Raw genomic sequence first — 19,069 nt, 5'->3', positions numbered from 1 at the left:
TTTCCCCTGACTTCCTGCCAGTGTCCCTGCTGAACTGACAGCTATTAGGAGCTGTCTCTATTCCAGGGTTCGTCACAAACCCTGGCATCTAGCATTTCAATATATAGATTCCCTATCTTGGTTGTTAGCACTAACATTTCTGCCCCAGTGGGTCTGCCCTCGTCTGTCACAGACAGGCAAAGGAAACAGAAAGTCAAGGCATTCCCCACGTCCCTGAGGACCCCAGACTTAGCCCTGACAAACAGCGAGGTTTTAGGACAGAAGGACTTAGAGTGACCACTCATATTCACTCAGTGTTCCTTTCTATTCCTTCTTGCAGTTGCCCCCTTTATGTGGCCAAGTAGCTCCATTGAGGAAGGAAGCCTCTTAACCCAGCCTCCTTTACCCTTCACAGTGGCTGACAAGGGAGCCACCCCTTTCACCCAACAGACAGGGAAAATCCCCACAAAGTCCCTGTCCCCTCTCAACTTCTGAAACAGCTTTCCTTGAAACATTGTAACACGGCCTTGTGAGAATGAGCTAAGTCTTCATGCCGTGGCTTGGCAGACCGGCACTCCCCCTCCTTACCTGCTCCCACCGGACCGCAGGTGGTGATGAGAACCACCACAGCCTTTGCGAGCCTCATCTGCTAGTGCTCACAGCAGCCCCTTCTAGTCTTCAAGATTTTTATCCTTGATTTCCAAAGAACGGCCGCTGTATTAGTCTGCTCAGCTGCCGTAACATCAGAGCACAGAATACGTGGCTTAAACAACAGGAATTTATTTCTCATAGTTCTGGAGGCTGGAAATCCAAGATCAAAGTGCCTTCAGGACTGGGCTCTGGTGAAGCCTCTCTTCCTGGCCTGTAGACACTGCCTTCTCTCTGGGCCCAGCTGGAGAGAGAGATGTCTCTCATGTCACCTCATCTTCCCGTCAGGTCTCCAGTCCTGCGGCATTGGGGGCCCACCCCGATGATCTCACGTAACCTTAATTACTTCCTTAAAAGCCCTGTCTCCAAATACAGTCACACTGGGGGGTAGGGCTTCACTATATGAATGGGGGGGGGCGCGAAACAATTCAGTCTGTAACCACCGTACAGCCATAAATGCCTGATAGTTGGTCATAAAGTCATTTAAGTGTTTCCCTTCCATGAGTGATTCTATGTCATGCCATCAGGAGATGGATTCATAACAGCAGAATTGTCTTTAAAAGAGAGACAGAGGGCATGAAAGTACGGTGGTGTTATATAGAATTCCCATCGATTTCAGATTTTACATTAAACCCTGGGATGTGAACCCCCTTAGCTGGGAGGAGGAGAGCCAGGGGGCCCCTCAGGCCTGACCCCCACTTGCTTGTCTTCATGGGGTTGGAGGTACTTCAGTGACTGTCCTCTGAATCCAGGGGAGACCAAGAAGATGTGCAGTTAAGGAGGAGAGGGGGTGAGACAGCTGCCGTGAGGTGAAGGAGGGAGGGCGCATACTTTCTGCCTGCCCAGACAGCTGCCGGCTCCTTCTGGGTCCCTGTTCGGCCAGGTGCGAAGTCTGTTCTGCCGTGAGATCCGCCTTCTGGCAGCATGTTGTTTGAAACTAGAGGAAACCGATGGGGCACAGAATGTACATGGGAAAGTCTTTCCCCTCATTTTCCTTCCTAACACCAACAAGAGAGAAATAGCCAGTAGGGAAACTGGGAGTGTAAATGCAAACCCAAGTTTGACTGGTACCAACAGTGAGTCTACAGAGGGTGTGAGGTTGTCCCTCACTGGGTCTTGTGTTCATCATCTGCTACTAACAGCCGCTGCACACTTGCACATTAAGAGGCCCCTGGGTGTCAGTCCCGTGGTACAGTGAAAGAAGAGGGACCGTCTATAGCTGAGGACGGGAGCTGGACACACCAAGCAAGGTGCACCAAGCCCCGGGAGTTGGCCTGGGGTCTCCTGCTCCAGACCAGCTTTTCAGAAGGTATCTGCTGGCTCTTCTTGGCAGAATGGAATGCGACCATGCTCTGTGTTTACCCCCAGACTGCATCCTCTGAGTAGTTGCTGCCTATCTGCATATGCTCTGACCATTGTCAGAGGCGAAGGCGTGGAACAGTCTGGGAGCCATGAGGACCACCCACCTAGCCCAGCTTAAGGGCACATCTGTGTGGTTGGCCTGGTCAAGGATGACTGTTCTCATGTCTCCATGGGGGCAGATGGAGCTTTTAGACAGACTCCTTGCTTTATGTCGTCACACTATAGAAGGGAGACGTCAAGATCTTGTTATTTGGGGGGACACCTGGGTGACTCCGTGGGTTAAAACCTCTGCCTTCGGCTCAGGTCATGATCCCAGGGTCCTGGGATGGAGCCCTGCATCGGGCTCTCTGCTCAGCAGGGAACCTGGTTCCCCATCTCTCTCTCTGCCTGCCTCTCTGCCTACTTGTGATCTCTGTCAAATAAATAAATAAAATCTTAAAAAAAAAAAAGATCTTGTTATTTGGGAATTCAGAGGTCCTTACCCAAGGAGGGACATCATAAGAACAGGGCCTCTTCTTAAAAATTAAGTAGCAGACTGAGCCCCCCCCCCCCCGCCACCTCGCCACGTGACTGCACCTTCAGAGTCCCTGTGTAACACACAATCCTGGCTTTGCAGGCCATCCAGAGGCAGCTGGAGGAGGTCGAGGAGCGCCAGAGGGCTTCAGAGATCCAAGGCGTGAGGCTGGAGAAGGCGCTGAGAGGGGAAGCAGGTAGGCAGCCCTGGGGAGGTGGGTGTGGGCCCATGTCTGTGGTCTGAGAATAGTGCCGGTCTAGCCACACCGTCACCCCATGGAACCGTTAACGTGGACATGTGGCGCTGGGTTTCCAATATCAAACTGATGGTCCCACTGGAAATTCCTAGGGTCCTGGCCAACCTGTGGGCCTTGTACCAGGGTTTCCGGCCTGCCCATCTCATCTCTGTGTGAATGTTCTTTGCAATCCAGGGGTGATGAGAAATTCAGAAGAACCACTGGGGTGTTCAGACAACATTAGTAGTGAATCAGAACCCAGACTTGGACTCAAAGTCCTCATTTCTTCCTTTTCTAGCCATGTCCATTGGGCCGGTTGCATCCTAAACCTTTACAAACTTTCATTTTCTCCTCTAAAATGGGGATATTTGTGGTTTCCTTTAGAACTGATATAAGGATTAAAGAAGACTATATATATATATATATATATATATATAAAAGAAAATGAATTAGTGTCTTGTCTGGTACAAGAAATGGTAAGTGTTCCACCAATAGCTTCAGACTCTTAGATCCAAAGAGAATTCCTCTGGTGAAGACCTACCATATGGGAGACATGAAGACAATGGGTCTATAACGATGAGCACAGCCCAGTTTCTGCCTTTGAGAGGTCTGTGGTCCATTGAAGGATGCAGACATGTAAATAAACAGACTGCACCACAGAAGGGACAGGGGTAGGGATAGGAACAGCATTCGGGGAGGGGGACATGGGAACATAGTCATGAGTTTCCTTACTGACCTTGGGGAGAAGGGCACTCAGGCTAAGCACCTAGAAGGGGCGATCCATGGCGATGGAAACCACAGGAAGGATAGGAATTCACCTCTTCACTAGGAGGTGAGGAGATTGTTCTGGAAGAGGGAATGGCACCTGCAAAGGCCAGATGGGAAAAGACGTGAAGCGCCTCACAAGGAGCCAGCCAAGGATTCTGAGGCGAGGGATGGCTTAAAGAAGCCTACATTTTGGGAAGCCGCCCCAGCACTAGTTCACGGCTAGTGAATTGGAGGGACCCTTACAGTTAGTGGGGATGGAGTGGCATTGTCTCTTTAGTTTTCGAATGTGATGCCTTTAGCCTTCTGCGTTTTGGATATCACGTGTGAAAAACCAGACCCTGAAAACATCTCTGCGTGCAATTGCGTAAGCAACATGGCACTTGTTCAACAACGTAGTAGAAGGTTGGGATTTCAGTTCTCTTAAAAGTTCAGTAATTTGAGAGTGATGGCACCAACAGGGGCAGACCTGGATTTCGTGAGGTCTGAAATTTGTACAAAGTCCCATGGGCAAAATTGGGGGGGTTGCTCCCAGAGCCTTGCGAGGTCTCAACCAAGTGAGGGGCCCTGCGGTGTGGGCTTCTGTAGCTGCATGGTTGGCTTGTTTCTGCGTGGCAGGGAAATGCTGGGGTCTGACTTTCTCCCTCTGAGCCACGGTTCTGGTTTGTAAGGTGGGAGTGATCAGCATACCTATGTCTTTGATTTGTGGTAAGGATTGGCTAAAATGGTTTATGTGGTAGTCCTAGCATAGCACCTGGCATGGGATAGATGATTAGTATTTGTTTCTTTTTTTTTTTTTTTAAAGATTCTATTTATTTATTTATTTGAGAGAGAGAATGAGAGCACGAGTGAGGGAGGAACAGAGGGAGAAGCAGACTCCCCACTGAGCAGGGAGCCCAATGTGGGACTCGATCCCAGGACCCTGACATCATGGCCTGAGCTGAAGGCAGACGCTTAGCCACCCAGGCGCCTCTGTTCCTTTTCTTACTAAAATGCACTGTGCATTTCCTGGCAAAGGTAACCCAAATCCACCTATCAGGAGTAGACTTCATGACAAAAGTAATAACTGTTACTTGCCTGGAGTGAAGGTCCCTACCTACCTCTACAGCTGCTGCTGGGACATTCAGTACAAGTAACTGCCCTTGTTGGCTACACGGCCAGATTCCCCATCAAGAAGGCTCTGCTCTGGTGTCTGGGAATCCACAGGGTTCAGTGAGAGCCTTAGAAATAGAAAGAATAAGCCAGCAAAGCTGGGGCATATTTCAGTTGGCTGGGGAGGCAGGGTGGCATGCTGGGGAAAGGCGGCCAAGAGCCCTGTGTGCAAATTCTGCCCCATTGCATTTAGGCTGCGTGACCCTGGGAGAATTGCTTCACCTCTCGGGCTGCAGATTCCTTACGTGAGAAATAGAGCTAATAATCCTCACATTACTGGGTCATTTTGAGAATTAAGGGCATTGGTGGGCAGAATGCCTCCCAAGAGTGTCTGCCATGTTGCAGACATTCAACAAATGCCACCCCATACCCATTTTTTTACGAAGTACTCTTAAATATCTGCACACACATGCACTGTGATTTGACTCGCTAATCTTTACCGCTTAGAATTTAAATTCTAGACACCAGATTTTTCAAGCTTCTGAAAATCTCCCTCTTCCCCAAGTGTACAGAAAGGATATTTTGAATTATCAGCTGAAGAAAGCCAGCTTCTGTTTTCAAAGGTGTGTCGACCCAGCCAGAAGATGGATTCCCTTCATTCCCTTTACATCCTTAGTAATTTAATTCCCCTGTTCAGTTTATGGGCCTTTTCCTCCCTTGATTGTCCTTGTGTGGGTGACAGATGCAGATCAACGCGGGGCTGGAGCCTGGAAGAGTCGAGTCAAGGAGAGCGGCCCTGAAGGAAACCAAACGGAAGATGTGCAAACCAGGCATCGAAATTAATACACTCCAACTTGTAATAACATTTGTGCAATAATAATATTCCTTTGCAGTTTAATATTCTATTCAGTCCCTTTAAAAGATTGCCCTGGTGCTTAATGAATGACCAATGCTTATTAGGTTAAGTTGTATTTGAGCTGGCCTGTGCTGCTCTGGTTCAAGTGATTTAATGGGAATTATTTAATAGGTATTATTAGGATAATTAGAAAATGATCACAGTTAGGCAATAATATTGAGCTATAAAGGTTGTGAATAACCAAATTTAGAGACAGGCCTGAAAACATGAGTAGTCTGTGACAGTTATGCAAGGCTCCTCTAATAATTACGTGCGCCAGCCTGAAAGGCTCTTTTGTTCCTAGGAGTTATTCATTAGGCGGGCATTGAATTAGAGGAACATGCGGGGGTGCGGGACGGAGGGCAATGATGGCTGATGAGCAGAATGAAGCTTTGATGAGCTCCTAATTGTCGTGACAACAATTCCTTCTTTCTTTCTCTCCAACAGTCAGAAATAAACTCCCCCACCCCCGGGAAGGGTTGTTCCCCATTTTATCATGGAAAGGGAAACAAAGAAAAACAAAAATCCAACCACCCACCCTGGATGATAAGTCATGATGTCCTGTAGGGTAGGTGTTGGGAGGTAGGGAGAAGTGTCATGGATGGATGTCCTTGGAAAAGGGAATGGATTCCCTCAGTGCTCCTAGCTGCCCAGAGTGACGGTCCAGGATGTGCAGGAGCATGATTGCCCTGGGCCCCACCCTCTAGGAGGAAAACAAGCCATGCTTTGCCAGCCACTTAGACCCTTCTTGGTCAAGGCGCTGTTACCCACTGCTTTGTTATCGATATCGATGTGGTAGCCAGTGTTAAGTGCTAGGGCCATGGAATTCCCCAGTTTTGCAGAAGACCACCATCCAAATTTAGATGGTGTGGATCACAGAATCTGTGATTTCTTTCAATACATGAAGGCAGGTGAAATCTCTTGGAAACTGAGAGCAGCTTAGAAGGAGAAAAGATTTGTCCCTAAGGGAGGTATATGGGAATTACTTCTCCCTTATAGCTCTACCAACTTTGGGGGAAGGTTTACCAGCTGGTTGTCTGCATTGAGCTTGTTGTTTGTTTGGAAGGTTTGCTAAGAGCCAGACGGCTTCTCCTTCGCAAAAATGGAGTTTACAAAGAAATAGCAGAATGTGTGAGGCTGCCGGTAGGTGGCAGCAGGAGCACATGTTATGCTGAGAGAAATTGCAATGCTAAACTAGCCAGGAAGAGGGAAGTAGTTTGGCTTACACTCTGTGGTTTCCATCTTGATGGCTGCTGAGGAGCAGAAGAAATGATACTTTCCTTGGTAATGTAGCAATGAGGTGTCCTGAAAAGAACGCAGGTACTGGAATCAGGCACTTGTGAGTTTGAGTCCCAACGCCATTCATAGAAAATGGCCAGGAGTAAAAAGATTCCAAAAATGATAGCTAAGCAAGCCAGGAATTTAGATGGGTTTGCTGAAACGCTGAAAGTAAACAGTGAAATTCAGTGCATCAGAGCATGGGAGTGTTTTACTCACTCCCCAGCAAGCAGTGGGAACGCAGCGTGGTACAAGTTGTCCTCTACCCGAGTGCAGCTGTGTGACCTGGTGGGCCCAGATGGGCAGCTGTGCACATGGTGGATGGTGCCACAGCTCAGGAGCTCAGGCCAGGGCACTCAGCAGCCTTTGTAGCAAACACTGAACAAGCCAGCCCCTTCCCAGGAACCAGGTAGCTGTACACTAGTCACCCTGTGGGATCCTGACCTCCTTCTCAGAATTATCTCCTTGGCTGGTTGCAGGAGTGGCTCGGGGCTGGAGGATGGTAGGGACTTGCCGTTCGGCACACTCAGCAGAGACGTGCAGAGAGGCTCAGGGTCTACTGCAGATTGCTTTACTCGACAAATAGGAATTATCCCTTGATTGTGTGTTCCCCTTGGATTCAGCCTCCGTGGCCACCTTGTAGAAAGTCAGGGGCCTCACCACAAAGATGGTCCCTGTGAGTGTGACCCTGAGATTCTCTTCCTGAGGAAGAAGCCTCGAGTCCTCTCCACTGTGTGGATTCCAGGCACATTAAGGTTATCTGCCCTAGAGGATTTATTTACACAAAAAAACCACCATGACAACAGCAAGACATGCATTTTATATCACAAGTTAGTACATATAAATACATAATTGAATACAATTCATCAAGAAATAATATTGAATTTTGCTACATGTAAATGACTAGTGCTTTCCATTCTGTCTTATTTTTAGTGCTTGTGGTGGCCCATTAAGTTAACTTTGCAACCCTCAGGTTTAAAAAACACGGTCATAATGATCTTTACCTGGAAAAATATTTGAAACTACATTATCAAGTGGCTGACTCAGCCAGAAATACAGAATGCAGTTCCCAAGAAGCGCAAAGCAGCAGAATCGTGGACTAGATGCTCTAACAGCCTATTCCCCACAAGTCTACTTTCTGAAATACCGCTAGGCTCCCAGCTAAGCGAGGTAAACCTCTTAGAGCCAAGAAGAAGGAAGAGAAGAAGACAAGTGTGCTGAAACTTCCACATGCCAGGAAGGAAGCAAGCATAAAGAAATCAAGGGTTGCCTTAAGGATAAATATCAGTGGTTTTAAACTTTAAGCCTTGGGACTAACAAAAAGGAGGGACGCTAACCTCGGGAGTCCGCATCACACCAGTTCTTCCAGCTCCCTGAACAACAAGTATAGATCCTCTGTGAAAGAAACCAAGCTTTAGTTTATGCACTCAGGATTCAGACAAATTAAGTTCAATAAACTATGAGATGATAATAATAAATAATCCTATAAAACACAAGGAAGTGAGCTACTAAGAATGGCCAAAACCACAAATTTAAATGGCCAAGAACTTCAACTACTATAAATTGTTACTGAATATGTTATGTCCTTGTGACAAACGTTTGCAGAAACAGATGACACAGAAAAATGAGCAAGCAGAAAAAAACACTACAGAAGTTGACAGGCAACACCACCTTTGCCTTGACCAGCCGTAACCACAGTCAAATGTAATATCATGAGCTTCCTGCTGTGATGGACCAAGAAAGACACAGCATCCCTTACGTGGCAGAAATGCTTAACCTGAATTTTACCACAAGGACATAATCAGACAATTGCAAACTAAGGGACAGTCTGCAAAATAACTCACAAATGTCAATGCTATACAAAAACAAAAGGTGGAGAGATATCTAGGAACTATTCTAGATGAGACTAGGAGACCAAAGAAACATAACAACTAAATAAAATGCTTGATCCTTTAGGTTTAAGTTTTTCTGAGTAAAATGTTGAGAAAATGACCAGAGATTTTTTGAAGGATTTTAAAAAAATAAATGGAGAGTCTGAAAATGAAAAATATATTCATTGAAATTAAAAACTCATTGAATGTATTGCACCGCAGCTTGGACACAGCTGTAGAGAGAACGAGTAAATTGGACAGTATATCTGAGGAAATGAACCAGACTGCAGCACAGAGAGAGAGAAGGGGATGGAAAATATGGACGCGTGGTTTTTGGATGGATGTAGAAGATGAAACAAGAAGGTGTGGTGCATGTTCAGAGTCCTGGAAGGCGAGAATAGAGAAAATTAAGGTCATGTACTATTTGAAGAGATAATGGATGAAACATGACAACGAGGCATTTATAAATATTAGCTTTCTTCTTCTGCAAGTGGGTGAAAGACATAAATCTATAGAGACAGAGATTCTGGGACACAGAAATCAGGATAAATTTGAAATACATCCATACTTACCTTGGCACAACGAGGGAAAATGTAGAACATCAAGGGCAGAGATGATCTTTAAGTAGATAAAGAGTAAAGATAAATCATCTAAAAAGGGAACAAAAGTTTTACTAACTGCCCTTTTTTCAACAGCCATAATGGACATCACAAGACAGTGGAGTAAACAGATCAAACGGCTAAAACAAAACAAAACAAAACAAAAAAAAAACCCCGACTCTCAAGCTAGAACAGTGTAACAGAAAAATTGTATTTCAAGAACAAGTACACAATAAAGAAATGTTCATTTTTTTCCTCAAATAGAGTTAACTATGTATAAACAAAATTCTAGACAATATACTTTAAGGAGAAAAGGATATATGCAGAAGGATCGTCTGAAATATGAAAGAAGAAATAGTGAATAAAAAAATAATAAACATGTAAGTAAATCAAATAAACATTGTTGATATAAAATAATATGGATTTTTAAAACAGAACTGAAGTACTAGATACAAGATACAAGTTTGGAGCTGAATGATTGGAAGTAAAGTGTCCCAGGGCCCTTATATTGTTTAAAAGAAGGCTGAGACAGTGTCAACTTTGTTAAGGTATTAAAAATACCTCTTTAAATTTTAAATGTAGACACTAAAACAATGGAAATAAAATTAGTAACTTCCAAATCTGTTGGAGGAAACAAAGGGAGAAGAAATTTTTAAAAATAATAATCAGCCAAACAAAAATCCCAACTCAATTCCAAATAAAAACAGAAGAGCATTTTAGAAAGATAAAAAGATAGCACAAAGTAAGACATAGAAGGAACTCCAAATATCTCAGTAATCATAATGAAAGTTAATGAACAAGACAACTGTATGCTGTTTAGCAAATCCATATAAAATATAAATACACAAGTATACTAACTAAACACAGCTGGGGGTAGTATGTGTTTAAAATTCTCCATGAAAAAAATATTTAAGAAATGGGAAAAAAATCTGGAGGTAATTACATTAAAAGCAGATAGAATAGCCTTTAATACCAAAACGATGATTAGAAATAAACAGGAGTAAAATTACTACATAATTTTTATTTTTTAAAAAGGGTTTTGTTTATCCATTCACTTGAGAGTGAGAGAGAAAGCACAAGTCATGGGAAAGGGCAGAGGGAGAGGGACAAGGAGACTTCGTGCTTGTCCCTCTTCCTCTGTCCCGAGGGGCTCCCAGCACTGAGCCTGATGCAGGGCTTGAACCCTGGGCCCTGACCAGGAGCTGAGTGAAACCAAGAGTTAGAAACTCAACCAACTGAGCCACCCAAGTGCCCCATATTACTACATAAGCCTTAAATGATCAACTCACCAAGAAGATATCACAGTTTTAAATGTGTATGTATTGACAATAATACACTCATAATATATATAACAACAACAACAAGATAAACTACAGGGAGAATTTCTACTACTGCGGCAGGAGATTTTAGTATATCTTTCAACGGCAGTCAAGCAGACCAAACAAAGGTATAAATGTGAACAATGCAACTAATAACCTTAATTTAAAAGACATTTATAAATTCCTCTACCGCCAATGTAGAGAACGTATATTCTTCTCAAGTTCACATGGTGAATTATAAAAATTAACCATATTAGTTCGTAAAATAAATCTCAGAGAACCTAAATTATATAGACTACATCCGATAGTACCATGTACTTACCATGTACTTAACTTAGAAGTCGGTAGCTAAGAGATAATTTCTAAAACCATGCATTTGGGAAGTTAAAAGATACATTTCTCAGGGTGCCTGGCTGGCTCAGTGGGTTAAGCCTCTGCCTTCAGCTCAGGTCATGATCTCAGGGTCCTGGGATCGAGCCCTGTATCGGGCTCTCTGCTTAGCAGGGAGCCTGCTTCCCTCTCTCTCTCTGCCTGCTTCTCTGCCTACTTGTGATCTCTCTCTCTCTCTCTGTCAAACAAATAAATAAATAACTTTTTAAAAAGATAGATTTCTCATGGATCAAAGAAAAAATCAAATTTCTAAAAATACTTGGAAATTTAAAATATTCCAAATATTTAAATATATAAAAAAATATATAATACATAAATATATATATATTTAAATATCTATATATTTTTAAAATATACCAAAATATACCTTTACATACAGGAGAACAGTAGATCAAAACTCAGGGGATATAGTGAAAACTCTGTAGAGAGGTATTGCCCTAAATACTTTTATTAGAAAAGAAGAAAGGCTGAAAGTTAATGAGTTAAGCCTCCAACTTAGTTTAGAAAAAGCAAAAACAAAATAAACCTAGGCAAGAAGATAATAAGCAGAAGGAAATGAAATAGAGTCATTAATTGTAAAAGGGAGAGGACCAAGAAAGCCAAATGTTGGTTCTTTGAAAAGACTAATAAAAGACTAGAAGCAATCCTCTTAAACTGATTTTTAAAAAGAAGATAGAAGACTGAAATAAACAGATTAGGATTGAAAAGGGCAGACATAACCATAGTATGGCAGATACAAAAAAATAAAAGAATATAAATGAATATTTAATGCAATTAATTTTAAAACTTGGCAAACTAAGGGTGATTTAACAATCACCATATTAACAAATGAAAGGGGAAAATCACATGGTCTTTTCAATATAAGAAGAAAATATCATTTGACAAAATTCAACACTCATTTCGGACAAAAACTTTTAGCAAAAAAGGAATTAGAACAGGGTAAATGTTTTTAGTTTGAAAGATATCTTTGAAAATGTTATAGCAAACATCACTGTTAAATGGTAAAATATTAGAAGTCTTTCTTTAAAAATCAGAAATGAGAGAAGAATGACTACCTCTTCTAGTCAACATTGCACAGGAGATGATAGTCAGTACAGTAAGACAGGGGGAAAATGGCATAAGGTTTGAAAAGGAAGAAGCAAATTTTGTTGCTTCCAGATAATAGAATTAGCCACATGAGAAGCACCCCAAAATGGACAAATAAATTATTAAATATAAGAAGAGCCTATATGACTGTGATTGGATATATGCTTAAAATAGAAAAAACAATTGCATTTCTAGATCTCAGAGTAAAGCAATTAAAAAATGAAAGAGCAAAGATGTCACTTGCATTAGCATAAAAACATATGGTACCTAGGGAAAAAATGAAACAAAAAATGTATAGAACCTTTATGAAGCCAATTTTAATGTTTCACTGAAAGCCACCAAAAGATTCAAACATAATCTCACATGTACAAAAACCTGATATAAGCCTGCAGTAGCATTGCAGATCACAGGAAATGAGTGATTCTGGGACAAGTGGTTTTCAACAGAGGAAAAAGATGAAATTGAGCCTTACATCACACAAACAAATCAGTTTCACAAGGATTAAAGATTTAATATGAAAAATGAAACTTGAAAAGTTAGAAAGAATCTTTTTAACCTCAAGCTGGTAGTCTGTAGACACTATGAAGGAAAAGAGAAGATAAGCCGCTACTTCAGAAACTACATCTGCAACAAATATAACCAAAAAAGAATCAGTGTTCTAGACTATGCAAAGAACTCTTGGAAATCAATAAGAAATAGAGAAGCAAATAATTGCCTGTATAAAAATAGGCAAATAATTTGCAATGACATGGATGGAACCAGAGGGTATTTTGCTAAGGGAAAAAAGTCAACCAGAGAAAAGCAATTATCATATGATTTCACTCATGTGTAGAATTTAAGAAACAAAACAGAGGATAATAGGGGAAAAGAGAAAAAAATAAAACAAGATGAAACCAGAGAGGAAGACAAACCATAGAGACTCTTAATCTCAGGAAACAAACTGAAGGTTGCTGGAGGCGAGGGAGGGGTAAGAGGATGGAGTAACTGGGTGATAGACATTAAGAAGGGCACGTGATGTACTGAGCACTGGTATTATGTAAGACGGATGGGTCACTAACCTCTACCTCTGAAACCAATAATAATATTATGTGTTAATTAATTGGGTTTAAATTAAAAAAATAAAATAGGCAAATAATAAAAATATATATTTCACAGAAAGAATACTCATTAGTAACTAGGAAAATGCAAATGAAGACTACAATGAGAAACTATTTTAAACTATTAAATTAGCAAAGGTTAAAAAACTTTATAACACTAAGGATGTGGCAAGGATAAGAAGCCAGCGAAGCTTTTTATTCAATGTTAGTGGGAGTAAAAACAGTCATAGCTCTTTGGAAAACACTTCGGCTTTCTGCTGTGAAACTGACTGATCCTTTGCATACCATACTATTCAAGAAGTTCATTTGCGAGCGTATATTGCAGAGCAGAACGTGAAGAGCAACTTAGATCTCCATCAACAGGGAAACGGATCAATTGTGGGATGTTCAAAGATATCCCCCAAAGTGATTTTGACTGTTGAGGAAAGGAAGACTCCAAAAACCAACCAAACAAACAAACAAACAAAAAACTATTGTAAAGTATTTCATGGGAAAAAAGAAAATTGGATGGAACGATTCAGTTCAGCTTGTGTCTGTTGAGTGTTGAGTATAGTAGCATCAGTAGAAATCAGTGCGGCTAGGCAGCTCTCTCCTGGACCACGTTTTAGAAGGACACATAAGAGAAATTAAGGAGACATGTAATGCAGGGTAAAAGTCTGGCTTGAACCTGTGGGTATAATGCAGCAAAGAGGCCGAATCTGGAATTTAAAACAAAACAAAACAAACAAATAAACAACAAAAAACTCTAAAGACAGCAAAATAGTGCCTTTAAAGCTGTTTCTTTTGGATTGACAACAAGGAAAGGAGAGGCCCAGTGCTGAGGCAGATGGTGTAATGTTACATAATGAAAAAAGACAGAATTTCCAACTCTCAGCTTTTATGTTTTCTTTATCAAGGAAAATGGTTCTCAATCTAGAAATGTTAAATTCATCTAGAAGAGGGAATTGAAACTGCATGAGAAATCTAGATGAGAAAAATGAGACAGCAATGAATTCAGGTTTGTAAGCCCAGGTCAGAGATGGTATATAGACTAGTGTCTTGGGTGTGGTGTTACTCAGTCAGAATTGGTTGAATGAACCAAATTAACCCCCTGGTGTTTGAAATATTGGGTAGATGTAACCTCCGTCTTTGGAAACTCATGGAGAATTCCAGAACCAAAGACCGAATGCTAGTATATTTTCTATGTTTCACATCATATAGGAAAGAAATATGAATTCTGATCCTGGTTAAAATTCTAGAAAGCATTTTGAAAGAAATTGTGAATATTTAGAAAGAAATTTAGAGATTATTAGGAACCACTGGTGTTTACTGAGAAGCTGTGAAAACAAATGTCATTTCCTTTTCTGGGTGGAGTTGTGAGGTTTGTAGTGCCAGTGGACATGGCAGACATTGTGAAGCTTGATTTCAGGAAATTAGTTTACCAAAGTTTCCTGTAACAGCCTCGTGGACAAAATATAGACATGTGTGTTGGATGATCGGGTGTATTCACAGTGTGTAGAACAGCCTCACCCAAAGCCTGAGAAGGGTCCCTAATGACAGGCCAGATGGCTCTGTTCTTGGTCCAGTCCCATCTGACATTTTGTTTTTCAATATTGCATAAAGGCCCAGGATGCCCATTTATCAATTCTGCAGAAATCCCAAAGCAAGGACTGTGTCAGCTCGATAAAATATTCAAAAGATTCCCCTATGATGGAACAGAATAAACAAGATGATATTTAACAAGATACAGAAAGTCTTGAATCAGGTGAAAGAAAAGATCAGTTGCAGAAATAGAACCCGGAGTCATCAGACTTCACCAGTGCGGGTGTGGAAAGACCACCTTCATGTGCAAGGTAGTAGCAGCCCAGTGAAGACACAGGCAGCTAAGACACCTCTTTAGCCCCAGGGCAGGTCTCTCCACTGTGAGCTGTTGATACTCTGATTCAGACTCGCTTTCAGTTGCATCCTGGAAAATGACTGTTACCATTTATTGAGCTTAAACCACATGCCATTGCCGGGGCTGGGTTAAGGTCTTCGTGTGCACAGTCAATCCCACTGCATTTCCGTAACAGATAAAAAGGTGGAGGCTCAGGGAGGCTATGCTAAGTGTTCAAGCCCACGTGGTGGGGGGTGGAAGTGTGCACGTTGGATCCCAAGTCTGAGTTTAAAGTAACTTCTATGTTGTATATGATCTCTGGTCTATATACTTTATTCTTTCATTCCCTTCTGTGTTGTCATAGCAAGGGACACGTTGCATTCTCTTTGGCTGTGCAGTGTTGGCTTTCCCGGCTGAACTGCAAGCTCCCAGTTTCCCTAAGAGTTGAAGCTGATGCTTATTCATCCCTGCCCCTTGGCACCATGAACGTGACTTAGGAGATGTTGGTATTCAACATATTTATAAATTCATTCATTCATTCACTCACTCACCCAAGAAACCTAAGGAAGAATAATATATTGCTTATTTTTCTCCCTCCCTCTCCCTTTTGATCCTTTCTGGGTAAACTTCACTTACATTATCCTACTCAGCCACCTTGAGTGTCCCTTTGTGTTGCACAGCATAAAGTACGAAAGTCCTAGTGTGACATTCAGGGGCTTCTATGATGAGATCCTCAGACACTCCCAGACCTCACCGTACACCCCTCCCTCCCCCTTAGCCCTGCCTGATCTATGTCTCTACTGCCTCTGTCCCATCCCTTTGTCTTTCCTGACATTGTTCCTTCTTGGAAGTGTCCTCTCCCATCCTCATTATTTCCTCTCCAGGTGTTACTCATTCTTCAACACCCCAGTTCAAATGCCACCTTTCTCAGGAAGCCAGCCTCATATCCTGGCCAGGAAAAGCCTCCCTCCTCTGTATTCCCAGAGTACTTTTTTGTTGCTTTATTGTTGCAAGGGTTTCCTAATGATCTATTTTATTCTACCTCTAAATCCATCTGATTCAAAAGAGTCTTAAAAAGAGAGAGAGGGCAGGCATTATGCCTTACTATGTCCAAATTTCTCATGATATGTAGCATTATCTGTCACTGTATCTGTAGTCCCTAAAGTAGTATCCAATACCTATTCAATAAATAGGTGTTATTAAATAATGAATTTATGGATGAATGGATGGATGAAATGGACAAATGAATGAATTCATCAGAAGTCAAGATCTGCATGATAGCACCAGTTACCCATTAATTATGTAACTTGGGGCACTTTATAAGATCTCTCTAGACCCAACTGTCCATATGAACAAAAAGGTGGTCGAGAAGACAGCGAGGGGGGCACCTAGGTGGCTCAGTCGGTTGGGCATCTGTCTTCTGCTCAGGTCATGATCCCAGGGTCCTGGGATGGAGCCCCACTTCAGGCTTCCCGCTCAGTGGAACCTGCTTCTCCCTCTCCCGCTGCCTCTCCCTCCACTTTCTCTCTCTCTCTCTCAAATAAATAAAATCTTTTTAAAAAATGACAGGGAGACAAGGGAACTCATTTTTATGGATGACTTACTAGGAACAAAGCAATGTGCGAAGGGTGTGACTTACCTTACATGCCTATAAGAAGGAGGGAAGGAGTGAGGAGGAGGGAGAGTACTATACAAGCAGGAGAAAGCCTGGGCTTAGGATAAAGGTCACTTGAGTTCAAGCCCTGGTTTGGCCACTTACTGTGACCTCAGGAAAATTAATCTTCTAAACCTCTGCTTTCTTCAGCTCTCAAGTGGTGACAATAAGCAACCCTACTGGTGAGTTTGTCATGAGGATTAAATGTGATGTCCCATGTAATGCATGGAACCCGCTAACTTGCGTGTGATCACTGCATAATAAACAGTAGCTTATTACTGTTACATTGCTTGCATGTCTTGTTCAGTTTAACCAGTGAAGAAGCAAAGGCTCAAGGTCACGTATAACTTCTGTCTGCACTGTCATCCCCTCTGCCTAAGGGACACTCTAGTACAAATCCTCCTAGAGTGGCCATGGGCTTTGCAATACAGCCCGTGTCCTCATTGCAGGGTGAAATACTAAAAAGCCACCTCCATGTTGCTACTTTAGAAATACACCGAGGTTTTATCATTTTATCATGTAAACCTTTAGCATCTAGCATTGCATATCTAAAAGCAGTGTCAGTTTTCTCATGGTTATTCTTACGTTCAATAAAGGTCATAATCTAAGTTACAAGAAGATATGAATTTAGCTCTCCCAGTGAGACTCGGAGCTGGTAACATTTTTTTTCATTATTGGCTTTTCTTTGTGCAAAAATAAAAAATAGCCATCACCACCCCTCTATGATTAAATGTGGCGTGGGTGTTTCAGCCCCACGAAGGGAGCCACACCCCACCTGGGCACTCACTAATTGTTTGATTTGGGAGAAGAAAGGGAGGAGGAGATAGTAACCAGGAGAGTTTCTAGGGTTTTCTTTGGTGGAGAATGTGATGTGCAAACATACAGAAGTTTTACAGAGGACGTACTCAGAGGCAGGACAAGTTTCATTTACGGCAGGGCGTTATCAAGATTACATGGTTGTTGGAGCCAAAGGATTCCTGCCCTCAGTGTCCAAGAGGACCTCTCCCCCAGAGCATGCACAGGGGGGTGTGATTTGTCGGGCCTGCAACCTGCAACCGAGGCGTCAACAGGCCATCGGGGGGCTGCCACCTGCTGAGCCTTTTTCCGCTACAAACATGGCCACTAACGCAGCTCCTAACCAGGTTGATCACGGGGAGAGAAGCGCCAATCTAACACATTTGCTGTTGATTTCTTAAGCAGATTCAGGCACACAAGATGAAGCACAGCTTTTGCAGGAATGGTTTAAGCTGGCTCTGGAGAAGAATAAATTAATGCGATATGAGTCGGAGCTACTGATCATGTAAGTACGGCAACACAGATCACAGTGAGTCCTAAAAGCAAAGGGGGTGGGAGATGGGCGGCTTTGCCCGCCCAGGTTGAAGTCCCAAGAATTCTTCTCCTTGTGCATACAGAATTGTGATTGAGGCAAATTGATATTTGGCATCTTGCATATCATGTTGGCATTAGCACAGAGAATCTTCCGTTGTCTGTTCTCTCTCTGGAGTCCTGTGGCTGAAATAGATGTCAGGTGATGGGTCTGGAGCTGGAGAGCATTTGGATAAGGTATTTTCAGTCTATCCTTGTCCCCCACCCTGGGCTGGTGGGGGCGGAGGGCACCTGCAGCCACGCACCTGTGATGGGGAGGCATGTTCTGGCCTCTGGGTATGAACCCTGGAAGGGCTTGGGAAGATCTGTCTGGCCACATCCTTGAGTATTTACCATACTGAGGGACTCTGAACGCGAGGTTGCAGGCTGCTAGGAGATCAGAAGGTAGAGCTGGATCTCATCACACTGGGACAGAGTTGAAGGTCACTCAAGCCAGGATGCGGACATATCTCTGGGATAACCATTCAGCCCGCTGCACTAACCTGACCCCATTGTTACCCATATTCCCCTATGGCATCACAAAAGTTAATGGACCCACTTGCTTCTTAGGGGCAAGTCTTTTACTCTAGCCCAGCAGATCTCACCTGGGGGCAGTTTCGCCCCCCAGGGGATATTCACCAATATCTGGAGACATATTTGGGTGTCACACCTGGGGATGCTGCTAGCATCTAGTGAAGAGAGGCCAAGAGTACTACTTAACATTGTATGATTCGCAGGATGCCCCTTTCCCCACCACCAATAAAGAGCTATTCAGCCTAAAATGCCAATAGTGTCAAGATTGAGAAGTCTTGCCCTAGATCTATGGCAAGGCTCAGAGTAATTAAGAATGCAGGTCTGCTCCAGGCTGGCTGATCCCAAGAAAAAAAGGGTGTGAGTTGAGTTCACCTAGTTTCTTCCCAAATCTGCCTCTCCCAGGGGTGAGAGTGAGTAAGAGTGGTCTCCACTCTTCTGGGGAGGGAGGCCAGGAGTTACACTCATTGAGCTCTATGGACATGGAAAGAAGATCCAGGAATAAGGAAGAAGACATCTTCCTTAGCAATTATT

General features: G+C 42.9%; 1 protein-coding gene across 1 annotated transcript in view; it reads left to right on the top strand.

Annotated features, from left to right (window-relative positions):
• MICAL2 (microtubule associated monooxygenase, calponin and LIM domain containing 2) overlaps positions 1-19,069 on the top strand; it is a 208,423-nt gene that overhangs the window by 182,507 nt on the left and 6,847 nt on the right. The window contains exons 34-35 of the mRNA XM_080814900.1: positions 2,606-2,699; positions 17,840-17,939. Coding sequence (XP_080671026.1) covers positions 2,606-2,699; positions 17,840-17,939 — 194 coding nt within the window. The remainder of the gene's footprint in view (positions 1-2,605; positions 2,700-17,839; positions 17,940-19,069) is intronic.

Source organism: Martes martes, assembly GCF_963455335.1.
Source record: "Martes martes genome assembly, chromosome: 10".
Lineage (NCBI taxonomy): Eukaryota > Metazoa > Chordata > Mammalia > Carnivora > Mustelidae > Martes > Martes martes.
Note: the sequence above shows the minus strand (reverse complement) of the source record. Positions and strands in the feature narration are given on the sequence as shown.